Source organism: Atractosteus spatula, chromosome 26 (assembly GCF_055471065.1).
Source record: "Atractosteus spatula isolate fAtrSpa1 chromosome 26, fAtrSpa1.hap1, whole genome shotgun sequence".
NCBI lineage: Eukaryota > Metazoa > Chordata > Actinopteri > Semionotiformes > Lepisosteidae > Atractosteus > Atractosteus spatula.
In genome coordinates, this window is record NC_142731.1 from 25,208 (window position 1) to 39,688 (window position 14,481).

A 14,481-nucleotide genomic window follows, 5' to 3' on the forward strand; every position below is an offset into this window, starting at 1 on the left:
ACTTTACAGAATGACAACAACAATAAGTAAAAAGAATAAAACACAATTACAATATACAGAAGAGACAGTGGATATTTGGTGGTACTAAATAAAGTAGAAACAGAGGGGTAAAGAACAGAACCAGTTAAGTATAAAGGCTCTTCTAAAGAAGAAGGTTTTGAGTCTGGATTTGAAGGAGTTTAGGGAAGGTGACTCCCTGATATCCTTGGGCAGAGAGTTCCAGAGTTTGGGGGCATAACAGGAGAAGGCCCTGTCACCCATACAATGTAGATGGATTTGGGGGACAGTTAGGAGGCCAGAGTTAGAAGACCTAAGGGTGCGAGGTGGGGAGTAGGGCGATAATAGTTCAGACAGGTACTGGGATATTAAGGAGTAACAAAACATCTATTTCTCAGAAAGAAATGTCAGTATTAGAAACCTTTACACAATTTTGCAGATCAATTCAGAGTGTTTTAACAACAGGACATAACCAAAACAAACGTAAAGTTTCTTGGCTTCTTTCAAACAAGACATTTATCATCTATATTACTTTTAAATCTATGCACACTGTGTATCTTTACCGGGTCAATTTGATTTTGTACTGACACCTCCTTAACCTTGTTATTCATACAATATTTGTTTAACAACAGTCATGTTTTATTCCAGTCAATTAGTTTCCCAAAAGAGGTGTTCCAAAATAGTCTGACTAGATATTGTGAGATTGCAAGAGGGATCTTAAATATTTATTAGTACAAGTATAACTCAATATATGAAGTAGATAGCTGCATCAGCATGCATAGGCAGCAAAGGAACAAGTAAAAGTTTAATCCATGCTGGAAAAGAAAAAGAAAGGAGCCTTCTTCAGGTGTGGGTGTGGATAACTCAATATATTTTTCCTTGTAGTCTAATAAAGGTTGTAAATTCTTCCATAGTTTCTGATGTTACAATTTCCTAATAGCATCAGTATCATCTAGGGGTAGCACTGGTTACAATGTATTGCTTTCAGATTTAACACAAACATTATATCTATTCACAAAATCTACCTACTTCTACATTTCATCATCCACATCAGTTAATTTGTTCACCCAGATTATACTATTTTAAACCCAGTTTTCAAAGCAAGAGTTTATTTATAAAAGTTACTGTATTGCTCTGTCATTCTAAATGGTCACTCTATGGGGGGGGTTTATCCATAAGAGACCACGTGAGGAGAACTTCTTCATGGAAGCTGTTAAGTTTCAGGGGAAGTTTTACTGCATCCAAATTCAAGTAAAAACTCTATACCCTTTACTTCCTGAAAGATTAAATTAGGGAAAATATATACCACATACTTTGCTTAATTTTGTAAATAATTCTGCATCAGTTTTATCTTTAAAATAGTATTAGATGCTCTACAACCTGAAGCATTTAGGCCTCCTTCTGCCTGTATTCGACAAATAACAACTATGAATAAAGTTGTTTTTTATTGTACTATGGTAGAGAATTTAAAAATCACATCTCTTTTTTGGATTTTTGAAAATCTTAAGATATTCCAAGATAAACCAAGACATTTAATCACATCTTTTACAGGGATATTACTTATGGAGCAGACACTTTCCAACAGCCATCAATTCACTTTTTTTAATATGTAAAGGAAGACCAGATACAGAGAAAAAGACTTATAAAGGCACGGACCACAGACCACAGTTTGAGACCCACTGCTAGTCTAGCTAGTCAGTCTAGCTCCTGTGTATCCTCACGTTAACACTCCATAATCAATCAAGGTTTATTTACCAATGCACAACAATACAGCATACAACAGTAGTTGTCGGCAGTGAAATGCTTTTCCTACAAACTTGCCAAGGAGAGATTCGACAGAATTAAGGTTACAGAGAAGAATACAATAAATTACAATTGACAAGATTTACACAATAAATAACGCAAAGACATATGGTAGGAATAGGAGATATTTATATCCTGAGAATGTGAAGTATCAGGAAAGATGTGGGTGCACCTTATCAGTTTAAAGTGGAGTGACTATCAGTGGTCGTTTGGGTAGTTGCTGGTGGCTGCTGTGATTGGCTGTTCAGCAGTCTTATTGCCTGAGGAAAAAAGCTATTTTGAAATCTGTTGGTCTTTGTATGCTGTGGTATAATTTTCCAGACGGTAGTAATGAAAACAGATTGTGGTTTGGGCGCCTGGGGTCCTTGAGAATAAACCTGGCCTTCTTGAGACATCTAACAGAATAGATAGCCTAGATGTCCATGAGCACGCAGCCAGGGATGAGCTGTGCTGATTTCACCACCCCCTGCAGTACTTTGCGCTCTAAGGCAGAGCAGCTCCCATACCAGGCAGTGATACAGCCAGTTAGGATGCTTTCAGTGGTGCACCTATAGAAGTTGGTCAGGATATGTGACGGCGTGCTGAACTTCTTCAGTCTGCGAAAAAAGAATAGGCGTTTCCGTGCTGGCTTGGCTGTGTGATGGGACCAGGTTAGGTCTTCTTTGATGTTAACACCTAGGAAACTAAAACTGCTGACTCTCTCCACTGCAGACCCGCTGATGTAAATGGGTGTGTGTTCTGTAGTCCACGATCAACTCCTTAGTCTTACTGGTGTTCAGAGAGAGGTTGTTGTCCTGGCACCTTGCAGCCAGGGCTACCTCCCCCCTGTATGCAGTCTCGTCACCAATCGTGATCAAGCCAATGACCATTGTGTCATTCGCAAACTTAATGATGGAGTTTGTTTTGCTTTGACCACACAATCATGGGTGAATAAGGAGTAGAGTAGAGGGCTGAGCACACAGCCTTGGGGGGCCCTGATGTTCAGAGTCAGGGTGTAGAATGAATTGGTGCCTACCTTTACCACCTGCGGATGTCCCGTCAGAAAATCCAGGCTCCAATTGCAGAGAGGGGAGCTTAGGTCCTGGAGCTTGGTGAAGAGCCTTGAGAGTACAATGGTGTTGAACAACAAACAGCATTGTCATATACATTCCTTTCTTATGTGGGGGTGAGAAGGTAATGTGTCCCCAGTTGGTCTGTTCTGTCGGTATGCAAATTGCAGTGGGTCCAAGGTGTTAGTGAAGAGGTAATGTGTGCTTTGATCAGTTGCTCGAAGCATTTCATGATGACTGATGTGAGTGCAACGTGGCAGTAATCATTCGGCAGCTGACTCTGGGGATCCAATCATTGGTGGTTTTCTTAAAGCTAGAGGGGTCTGTGTATTGAGTAAGGGAAAGATTGAATATATCCGTGAAGAAATCTGCCAGCTGGTTTGTGCAAGCCTTCAGAACACGGCCAGGGATAGCGTTGGGGCCAGGAGCTTTGCTTCCAGTTGGAATCAGGAGAATGATTCCAGTTTTGCTTTATAGTGATATTTAGCCCTTTTGATGGCTTTTCTGAGGTCATATCTGGATGTTTTTGTACTTGTTCATCATCTGTTGTGTCCCTCCCTCTCACTCACCGGTGCCCAGGATGACCACAGTCCCCAGGCTGTCTCCCTTCTTAATGACAATGTTGGCCAGTATCTTGCATCCCAGCAGGCAGTGCTGTATCTTGGCAGTCAGGGCTTTAACCCGCTGGTGGCTGAACATGGACAGCAGGTCGTGGAGCGTGCTGCCACTGAGAGGGAGCTGAGCCAGATGGCACAAGGCGAGCGACTGGCAGCCTCCTGCTTCCCCTGCTTCTTACTACTGGGACTCAGTTAGAGTATATTGCAATTCCTTATTTGGAAAATGGTTTAATTGGGGGAAAAATAGGATGATATGTAATAATATAACTAATAAGGTTAAGGAGGTTTCATGTTAAATAATTAATCATATTTACCCAATAGAGACCCTTGTTGTGCAGCAATTTAAAGTTAATATAGATGATAGCTGTGTTTTTTGTGAAAGTAGCCCTGAAACTATTTAACATTTATTTTGGTTATGTCCTATGGTAAAAACCTTTTGGATTGATTTGCAAACTTTTACTTAAAAAGAGAAACATATTGATATTAGTTTTAAAGAAATATATGTTATGTTAAATTTCAATCCCATTGGAAATTATACAAAAATATAGTTTGTAATTGACTTAATTATAATACTGGCACGTTATTCTATACACAAAGTGAAATGGAGTCCTACGTTTGAACAGTTTAAAATAGACGTAAAGGCCTTTTTGCAGACTATTTCTAAATGTAAAAATATGAAAGCAGGTGCGGACTTTGTCTTTGTTTGCTTTGTTTAATCTGTTTTCATAATATGAATATTGTAATATGTACCCCTGACGATGTCTTTTGATATATGTACTCGTTTGTCCCCATCGAAAACAATATTAAAATATCGTTTGTAATAAATTTAATTATTATAATGGCATGTTATTATATACATAAAATGAAGTGGTCTGGGAAGAACCCTTTTTTGAGCATTTTAGACTGGATGTAAGAGGGTATTTGCAGACTATTTCAAAGTGCAAAAATATGAAAGCGGTGCGGACATTATTTTTATTTAATTTGTTTAATCTTTTTTAATAACTTGAATTTATGTTGTAATATGTACCCCTGACGATCTTTTTGTCTTGAACTGTTATATGTACTCTTGTCTGTATGGTCATTTTTGTTATTCTGTTATGCATAAATAAATAAAAAATACTCTTGTTTGTACTGGAGTTTGTTTTGTTGTTATTGGTCAAATTAAAAAGCGTGCCACTGCAAAGTCCTTCATCCAGTGACGTTTTTCCGCGCTGCCGTCGCTTCCTAGTTCCGGAAGCCGGACCATCATGGCGGCTGTGGGTGAGGTTGGATTGTGTTCTGGTTCTGGCGGCTCCAAGTCGGGGTTGAGTCCGACAAATCTTTCTGGGGACTGGAAGAGGCCGCAGTTCGGAACACGGTACCTGACTGATCCCAGTCGAGTTTTCCAGCACAATGCCTGGTACGAGTGTTAGTGGGTTGTACTTTACATAGGCGACAGTAATGTTTCAGGGACAGCTGGCAGCCTGTGCGAGGCAGTATGAATTTGTGAAAGGAGTTACGATTTTGGACGTGAAGAACGTTTGGTGTCTTTTTTGCTACCATCTTACTATAGTGTCGTTTCTAAAATATGCTGAACTTGACGTGATATGTAATATGTTGAATCTTTTCATCTTTGTATTCTTAAGTGCATGTCGATATACAGCAGGGTCGAATGCGACCACGCTTACCTGACGTACAAGGGGGGCGCTGCTCTGTAGCGACTGGCGGCACGCCCCCCCCTTCCTGACTTTTTATCTTATTATTAATTTGATTAGGTTTTATTACGTACATCTTTTCTCACCGACAACCGTTCAAGTGCTGGATGATCAGCGACGATATGACGAAAGTCTCGCTGCTTTACTTGTTGTGGTGTCACTTAGATGAAACATTCAGTCATATAACGATTTTTTATACCCAGTTAAATGTGCGCTTTATCGTGATTCGTGATAAATACAAAGTCACATTGCTTTTCAGAGTACAAAACTTTATGGCACATTATTTATAAGTATACTTTTAAAATATTAAAGCTTGATTGCCAGGTTATCGATGTTTTATAGGGGAAAAACATATTACTGTATCATGATGAATTGCGAACTTTTTACTACTGGATTACTTGAAATTTAGCTTTTCGGAGCTAGTATTTGTTTTGAATGTAAAGCCCTTTGAAAAAAAGTTATGTTTAAGCTAAGGTTTAACTAGTAACGCTTGTACTCTTGTTAATTTCAAGTCGAAATATTTCTTTAGAAGGAAACTTACGAAAACTAACCTTATTCATGGTAGAAGGTTAAGCAAACAAAAGTAGTATTTAAAGGCCACCAAAGTTAGAGAAATCAGAGGAGATTTGGACTGTTCATGGCACACAGAGCTAATGTGTCTTTCCTGCTCTTTCCCAGGGATAACGTGGAGTGGACAGAGCAGCAGGAAGAGACCGCTAAACTGAAAGTCCTGGAGAACAGCCAGCCACTTCCCCCAGAGGAGCAAGGTCTGTGAGACGTCTGTGGTGGTGTGATGTCCTAGACTCTTTATTTCCCTGTTGCTATACATTTTTGATTTCCTGTTTTCATTAGTGCATGGTACTGTCTTTTAGGTCTGGTGTTTTCTTGACAAGTATACTGCATTGCTGTTAATATGAGCCTTCAAATGGATGAGAAAACAGTTTGTTGTGCTGATTTATATTTGCTTCCATTCAGACTTGCCTGTCAAGCCTCTGGAATGGAATTTGACACTGTGATATAATAAAGATATGTTACCTCAGTAATTAGGACAGTTGATAACACCAATTAGATCTGCTAAAATACGTTGTTTTTTCATTGTGCTTTAGAATAAAAAATCCCTTACCCCTGACTGCCAGATTCAGCACAGTATAGCAGCTTATTTAAAAGTGATAGACTTCTACCACTTTGTCTATGTTACACACATCTTTATCAATTTGACATTGTAAATGGTCCTCTCTGTAGTCTAAATGAAGACCTTCAAAGCCATTATTGTGGGCACTCATTTCACTAATTTCTGTCAGCAGAGGAATATGAAAGCTGTGCAAATGAATACTGGAATGATTTCTACAAGATCCACGAGAACCGCTTCTTCAAGGACCGCCACTGGCTCTTTACAGAATTCCCTGAACTGGCTCCGAAACAAGCCCAGTGTTCCCACACAGCAGAAAACTGCTCACAACAGGACTGTTCAGGACTGTTGACAGGCACTCAAGTACAGTGCCAAGGTGGAAGATCCCTACCAAAGACCTTTATCCACTGTCATCCTGTAAGGTGCCAGTCTAACTGTGAACATAGCTCCTCTGATTGTGCTGCCATGTCCCTGAATAGCAGCGATTTCCCAGGGTCATCTGCCACTTTCCGTATTTTGGAGGTAACTATTTTATTTCTTCTTATGATCCACTCGTATCCGCTGAAATTGAAGCTTGACATTTTATGATGTTTTAGTTATCAGTAGTGCCAGCTGAGGTTAATTTGAACCAATTTAAAATTCCTATGTTCCAGTGTAAATAGAAAAGCATTTTGCTTGTAACTTCCAGGTTTGTGCAAATATGGAATAAATCGGGTTTAAGCTGATACTTTGGTTTAATTTAAGAAATGGCTGGATAAGATCCTTGAATCAATTAAGTTCAAACTACCAAATGGGCCAAATCACCTCCTTTCATTTGTCAACTTTGTTCTTGTGTTCTAGAAGTAATTAAAATTAACATTGAAATCTCTTTCTACTGTTAGTTTATTCTAAATTGGATGAAAGGTCATGCATCTCCCTTCTTTCTTTGTCTCCAGACCTCCAGATTTATTTTAAAAACTTATTATAACGGGATATTATGGGAAAACTGTACTATTTTTCCCTAGGAAGAAAAAAATGTTAAACTTGATGAGAACAGTTGATTTTGATAAATAAACCATTTATCTTCATCACAATATGAAAACTGACCAAGTCAGTATTGGAATGACTTCTTGCTTCATATTTGATTTTGTGGCATGTTTGAACCCGATCTTAAACAGAAAGAGTCTGTGGGTGGAGAAAGACAGACAGGTGTCTTCAGATACTGCAGGATTATATGGGCAGAAGCTGAGGTTCTGTGTGTAACAAGATATTTGTGTGCAGGTCGGCTGTGGCGTAGGAAATACAGTATTTCCCATTTTAAAGACAAACACGTAAGTCAGCCCACTTTTCCTTTTTGACTCTATGCATTAATCAGATATACTGTATGTAAAACCTTGAGACAAAGCAGCAACAGATGAATAGTGAAGAAAACTTAAAATGTTTGTATTAATGTCCTTTTATGACAATCTTTGCTTGGCTTCAGGGTATTCAAACTGCAAGCACAGTCATTTTTGTTCAATGGAAAAGCTAAGATTCTTGTATTATTCTGTCGTGGACTGATACTAAAAAAAATGAGAATATGTAACAGAGCTTTATACAAAGTCAGATGTGTTTTTCCTGTTGTCCATTATTTGTGTCAAGAAGATTGATTTACTACGAAACATCACTTTGTAGTTACTTTTTATTCTCAGCATAATATTTGTAATTAACCAGGGAGAGTCTGTAACATGCTATTCAGGCATATTGTTGAATCTGATACACTGGCGTCTTTCAAAAAACAGATGGATGAGACTCTTACAGTAGATCATTTAGCCGCTAGCAGTCACTTGAGCTAGATTGGCTGATCGATTATATCTATGTTTTGGATTGCAAGTTACATTTGGAGGCAAACTTCTTAAGTAGGCTTAAACAATTTGGTAATTCATTGTTGATTAATATTGATATTTATAAATATTGATTGATTGGCTTATCTGTATGTTATCAAATCTGCTTTAACTTGTACCTTAAACTTGCTGGTTTGAGAATCAGAATCTAAGGAGTAAGGACAAACAGGAGTACTGACAACCTGTCACAATGTCATTGGTGCTGATCCTGTGGCCGTACCCCACCCTTTCTGTCAGTTATGAGTCTTGTGTAAAGCATATTCCATTTAAGAGGGTCTTTCACACCCTTTGTTTAATGGATTCCAATCCCTCACAAAGCAGAGAAAGATCTCACAGTTTTAATAGTCATTTATTTTTTTCCACTTAATTCAATTCCCAAATATATAATAACTACATGAAAGCTTTTACACACTTTGTTTACCTTTCTTCTCATTACTTTTGCTCTCTGCAGCACATTGGGTTGCTCGTTGGTGGTGTTTTGTTTTCACAGTGCATTTTGTTTCCTGTTTTTTGTTGCCATTTTTTCTGCAGTGACCCTGGGCTGTTCGTGTATTGCTGTGATTTTTCCACTACTGCTGTGGAGCTGGTTAAGGTGAGAAACACTGGAGAAAACTGCCCACTTTCAAAGGCTGGACTTCCAATGTAGAAAAATGTCCCCTCCTGAAAGAATTCAACAAGGACTTGCTTCCTCACCATAGGCTAATGAGGAGTACAACCCCACACGCTGCCTCGCCTTCGTGCATGACCTGTGTGATGAGGCTGCCAGGTTCCCTATGCCAAAAGAGAGTCTGGATATCATTGTACTCATTTTCGTTCTGTCTGCAGTTCACCCTGACAAGTGAGTTGGTTTGGGCAATTCTTGCCATCTGTCTCAAAGAGCATGTATGCTGAAAGTCTGCTCATCTGACCTAGTCAGCTGTTATGCTTTATTGGGTTTTATTAAATTTCCATTTTTATGCCACTCTACTTTTACCTTTTTAGACTGTAGTAATTTGGATCAGTATATGTTTTTATGATGCAGATCTTGGAGGTTTGATTAACTTAGTCCCAGTTCACATTGCAGGCTCCGTGTAGTTGGTTCCTCTACAAACAGTACAAACAATGAAACCCACTACATTTCCTAGTGCACCATGTGTGTGAGTTAAAATAAGAAATCCATCGTAATTAAGGTAGATACGGTATTTGGGTAATATAATGTAGTCAGAAATTGTACAATATAGTTGTCTGTTGCCTGTATCTCTTCGAAGGGGGTTGTCTGAATGTTTAAAACCCAGGTTTGTTTTTCCCCTTTCTATTCTCCCAGAATGCAGAAGTCCATATCCAGACTCTGTGAACTTCTAAAGCCAGGAGGAATGATCGTGTTGCGTGACTATGGGCGATACGATATGGCTCAACTACGCTTCAAGAAAGGTACTTATCTTTCAGCTTTTTTACAGAATATACATCAGTGGATTTTGTTTCAGTATCTTAGTCCCTTTGTACAAATCCATAATTGAGTCAAACTTTACTTGTAAAATACAACAGTTGCATTGTTTGAGTGTTGAACTGATTGTGCTCTCTGTTAGATGTTTTAAGTCACTGTGAGATTACTCTAATAAAACCCGTAGCATGTAAATGGAAAACAAAAGAGTTTGCCAACATGAGGAGGTGATTTGACCCATCGTGTGTCTTTTGTTGCAAGTCTGTTATTGATCTGAGGATTATGTCGTGCCGTTTCTTTAAGGATGCCTTGGAATTAGCTTCAATGACAATATTTGGCAGCATGTTACAGACACGCACTATCCTCAAAGAAATAATTCATTTTCTCCATTACTCTAAACACTTTTCCTTATCATTTACACCTGTGCCCTCTGGTCCCTGAATTGGGGAATGTTGAGTTAATGTTCAGCTACTCTTAGGGACCTCTACACCAGAGGTTTTAAACTGAATTCCTAGACAGCGTGATTTTGATTTGATTATAATATTTCAAACAGACCCCAAAGCAGTTTATAGGTAGCAGCACTTTTAATTAAGTGAATGTTTTGAGTGTTTGTCTGTCAAAGAGAAGAAAGAAACATCCTGTAAGTGTTTATTTGATAGGTCAAGTAGAAACAAACCAGACACTAAACCCTCCTGGAATCCAGTTATCTAAAACCTGCAAAGGCTGGTTCAGGTGTAGAGTCTCTTTTTCTGGATGTTTGCATGTGAGTCTGAGTGTTTTTGTTGTTGACTATTTGTCAGTCTAATTCCAAATTGGAAGGTGTGGTCTTAAGAATGCCTCTGTTAAAATAAGCAGGTGCCTCAAAGATATCCTTTACAGAGCGTCTGTCTTTTAACTTTAGTTCTCTCAGGTTTGTTTAGGGGTGTGATACTGAGGTAGCTAAAGTGGTAAATGGCTGTCTTTAATTTGACTTGATTTGACCAGTGCATCATGTGACCCAAGCACACACTTGCAAATGATGTTTGATCTCAGGGTTTTCTAATTCTGGCAGGGGGGCTGCCTCTCAAATTCTCATATTTCCAGTTGAGGTTATGTCTCAAGAATGCAGTCTGATTCACACAAGCCAAAATGTATAGGCTTGTTTCCCTCACCTTTTGAAGGAAGAGAAATAAGATGAGATGGATGCACACTCTATTTTCACAAAAAGTTATGAGCTGCTGTCAACATTTCTGTCCTTTATCAGGACATGCATAAGTGGCTAAAAAAGATTTTAAGTAATCAAACATTTGTTTGTTGCATGAATTACATAGGAGGGTAAGCCTTGCTTTAAAAATTAATCCTTCCTTTCTTAAATATATTTTAATTAAACCAATAAGACATATGTAAGTGAAAATACGTGTGACCCAATCTATTTAGAATAATCCAATTAACATTATTAGCAATTTTTGTTTATTCAAGGAGATTATAAAATGTTATGTAACATCAGACATGGGCACCATACATTTAGTACACAGCACATTACTTGTAGTCTAATTCTGTGTTTTAACCATAAGGCATTACAGTGTTAAGATGAAAAATCCCAAATGCTTCCATCTTTACAATTATTATTAATATCACTACCATTTTACAAGATGTGGTCTTTTTCAATAGCCACATGTCTAAAATTGCATGATTAGCCTAAAATAGTTTATATATGTAATAGTCTATATATGGTAACAAGTAATAGGTTTATTCCATGCTGAAAAAAGAAGAAAGAGAACACAACGTTTCGGCCGTGGAGCCTTCTTCAGGCGAAGGCACACCTGAAGAAGGCTCCACGGCCGAAACGTTGTGTTCTCTTTCTTCTTTTTTTCAGCATGGAATAAACCTATTACTTGTTCCTTTGCAGCCTACGCATGCTGACGCAGCTACCCACCTGAACTACTATAGTCTATATATATTAGTCTAATAGTCTCACTTTATAAAGTGAGCTGACACTGGTAGGTCAGGTTGTGGGATGTAATGGAACTACGGTTTTATGCTGAGCTTTGTTTAAATTGCCTTTTAGTTTTGCCAATGTATTCGTTTCTTCATGGAAAAGAGATCTTATAAAAAGCACCCGGTGTGGTACATGAAATAAATCCATTTATATGATGTTTTTCACCTGTGAGAATGTTTAATGCTGTGCAAATGCTGTTTTGTCTTTATTCTAGGAAGGTGTTTGTCTGATAACTTCTATGTCAGAGGAGATGGAACTCGAGTGTACTTCTTCACACAAGGTATAGAGTGTCTTCCTAATGGCACAAATAAGTAGAGGAAAGACATGCAAGAGATAACTCATAAATATCAGTGATGCGTAATGTTGCTTTTTAATTACAAATTTTGCAAATCTATGTATCAAAGCGAAAAAAGAACATTTGTATAAATGAGTATTAATTTTAAATTAAATAATTATTTCTTAACGGGTAGCTTTCCACAATCTGTATAAATCCATCCATTTTCTCATCGCTTTATCTAATACAGGGTTGCATTTGAAGCCGGAGCCTATTTTGGCAAGCAACAGATAGCACAACTGAAATTGAGCACAGCAAAGCAGCAATGCTTACGACTGTGTTACCATGCCACCCTAATATACATATGGTAATGTGAGTGTCTAAGGTCGACACCATGATGTACAGAGAAAGAACTTTTAATGTACAGAAAGGACTTTTACCAAACAAGGAGTGCAGAACAGTCTTATTAACTGCAGGTCCACTGCATTTCTTATCTAGGCAACTAGTAAGAGACTAGTAGAGATAGTGAGAGAGAAGGCTCCTTATATATTACGAAATAGTCAAGGCAGGTTTTTTTCAGTTCTAAACATTTTGTCTTCTCTCTCAATACTGCAAAGTCTGCTGGACTGTGAAGTCACCTGAGTATTAATTCAAATAATGGAATTCCAGAACAATTGTGCTTGTTGGGCTGTTCAACTGAGGTTCTAGATTGCAAATGTGCAGGCTGTTCTAGAAACGGGATGGTTGTTTTTCATTTCAAGGCGCCATTGACTTGTTGCTCCTGTGTGCTTGTATGTTCCAGATGAGCTGGATGCTATTTTCACCAGTGCAGGGTTGGAGAAAGTGCAGAACCTGGTGGACCGCCGCTTGCAAGTCAACCGTGGCAAACAGCTGACCATGTACCGTGTCTGGATCCAGTGCAAATACTCCAAGCCATCGCCATTGAATAATGGCATTCAGGGCTAAGCAGTGACGTCAGGTTGACTAGAATAGCTGGATTAGAACTGGGCCTGTACTATGGGGATAGTATATGGGGAATTTTTTCACAACGTTGCTGTTCTTGTACACTGATGCCTTTGCTTTAGGCACAAGGTGCTGTTTCTGAATTAGGGTATAAAAAAGTTGCTTTGAGGTTCATGGAGTCAATTATTTATCACTTGGAACAAACTGTCTGTCTCTTGCAAAAAAACAGATGCTTTTTAAAATGTTCAAGTAGGTAGCCATGACAGTATACGTAAGATGCAAAGGAACACATAAAGGTTTATTCCACTCTAAAAGGAAAAGAGACACAATGTTTTGGCCAAGGAGACTTTTTCAGTGAAACGTTGTGTCTCTTTTCTTTTCCGCATGGGATAAACCTTTACCTGCTTTTTAAAATGATTAGAAGATGGTTCAATGATTTTTTGTCATGATGAATTTGAATATTGGAAGTTACAAATGAGATAACATGCTCAATTCAAGTGACTGCACAGGTAATCTACTGATATTGTGTGACCATGCTGCCATTGGTTTACCATTAACAATTTTAGTGTTGTTTTTAAAATAATTATTATTTTGGAATAAAAATTATATGAAACAGACTTCCTTTATGCTATTTGTTGATTCTTTTCTTTACATTTAAAACTGACTATTTTTTGTTATGTACCTTACTAGTTTTTATGTTTAATCATGTCTGAGCCCACAGCTACAAAGCCCGTGATCATACATAGTAAGTGTAGGCACACTCAACTTTAACCCACTAGCCTTTTAACATCAGTGGAGACACAGCCCTGAACCTGCACTGCCTAGAGGATCCATAGTCTGCAAGCGGCCAGGAGGCTGTAGGGATTGTGAAGAGCTGAGAGAGACCTGCCAGTGAGTCCCACTACTTCCAATGTCCACTCATCCAGCTGTTCACTGATGCTTGGGGAATAGGAGTTGGCAACTGATGTGATGCAGACTTAAATGTGTGATGTCTGGGTGATGGAGCTCAAGCAACCTCCTTTACAAGTTTAGCCACCACTGATAGCATAAACCTGGATTATGAAATGAACCCCATGGAAACTGTTAAAATCATTCGGTAATCCACAGCACATTTCGTTTTGTTTGGTTTTCTCCCTCCTACCACAATTTCATCAAGACAAGTGCAGAGAAATGAACTGACATTTTTACAAATTGCAGAGTAAAGGACTTGTACTTGACAGACAAATCTGCAGTGTAAAGGAATATATTTAATTCTTCCCTCATGCCCTTCATGCAATTTATGGCTCCTAACAGAAAAATACAAGTGTGTGAACCATATGATTTACATTTTTTTGTCTTCTGTCATGTTTACGAGGAAGCACTTTCATAAATTGACAGAATGTGATTATTTGCAGACTTTTTAGATGAGGATATTCCCATGGAAAGTCGCTGCAGGAGGAAGAAACCTTGTAGTCCTCAAAGTTAATTCTCATGTATATCCAGTTAAATATTTTCACTTATTCCTAGAATAATAAGAACCATGTTTAAAATACAAAAGGCTATATTTGGCCCACATGAAACATATTCTGCTATATGTGGTTCCAGAAATCTCCAAAGATGCTAAATGACAGTATTCAATTGGGGAGGAGCAGTATTTTTAACTCTGCATAAACAATTTAATAAAAGATCCACTTATTATTAAAACAATATATTCAC

The 14,481-nt window shown here is 38.3% G+C and overlaps 1 protein-coding gene across 2 annotated transcripts; it reads left to right on the forward strand.

Annotated features, from left to right (window-relative positions):
• The first annotated feature begins 4,691 nt into the window (after nucleotides 1-4,691).
• mettl2a (methyltransferase 2A, methylcytidine) lies at nucleotides 4,692-13,401 on the forward strand. Of its 2 annotated transcripts, none has more exons than XM_088906530.1 (9): nucleotides 4,692-4,865; nucleotides 5,839-5,927; nucleotides 6,462-6,811; nucleotides 7,550-7,599; nucleotides 8,683-8,743; nucleotides 8,850-8,989; nucleotides 9,455-9,561; nucleotides 11,764-11,829; nucleotides 12,626-13,401. In XM_088906530.1, the coding sequence occupies exons 1-9, from the start codon at nucleotides 4,714-4,716 to the stop codon at nucleotides 12,787-12,789; spliced, it is 1,179 nt and encodes a 392-aa protein (XP_088762656.1). In that variant the 5' UTR covers nucleotides 4,692-4,713; the 3' UTR covers nucleotides 12,790-13,401. The 2 variants fall into 2 exon arrangements, with proteins under 2 accessions (XP_088762656.1, XP_088762657.1); XM_088906531.1 differs by having other exon boundaries at nucleotides 6,465-6,811.
• The last annotated feature ends 1,080 nt before the right edge of the window (nucleotides 13,402-14,481 follow it).

Coding starts and splice junctions, on each gene's coding strand:
- mettl2a (XM_088906530.1), top strand. CDS start 4,714: ATGGCGGCTGTGGGTGAGGTTGGATTGTGTTCTGGTTCTGGCGGCTCC. Junction 5,928..6,461: donor ACTTCCCCCAGAGGAGCAAG/GTCTGTGAGACG, acceptor AATTTCTGTCAG/CAGAGGAATATGAAAGCTGT. Junction 6,812..7,549: donor CCACTTTCCGTATTTTGGAG/GTAACTATTTTA, acceptor ATTTGTGTGCAG/GTCGGCTGTGGCGTAGGAAA.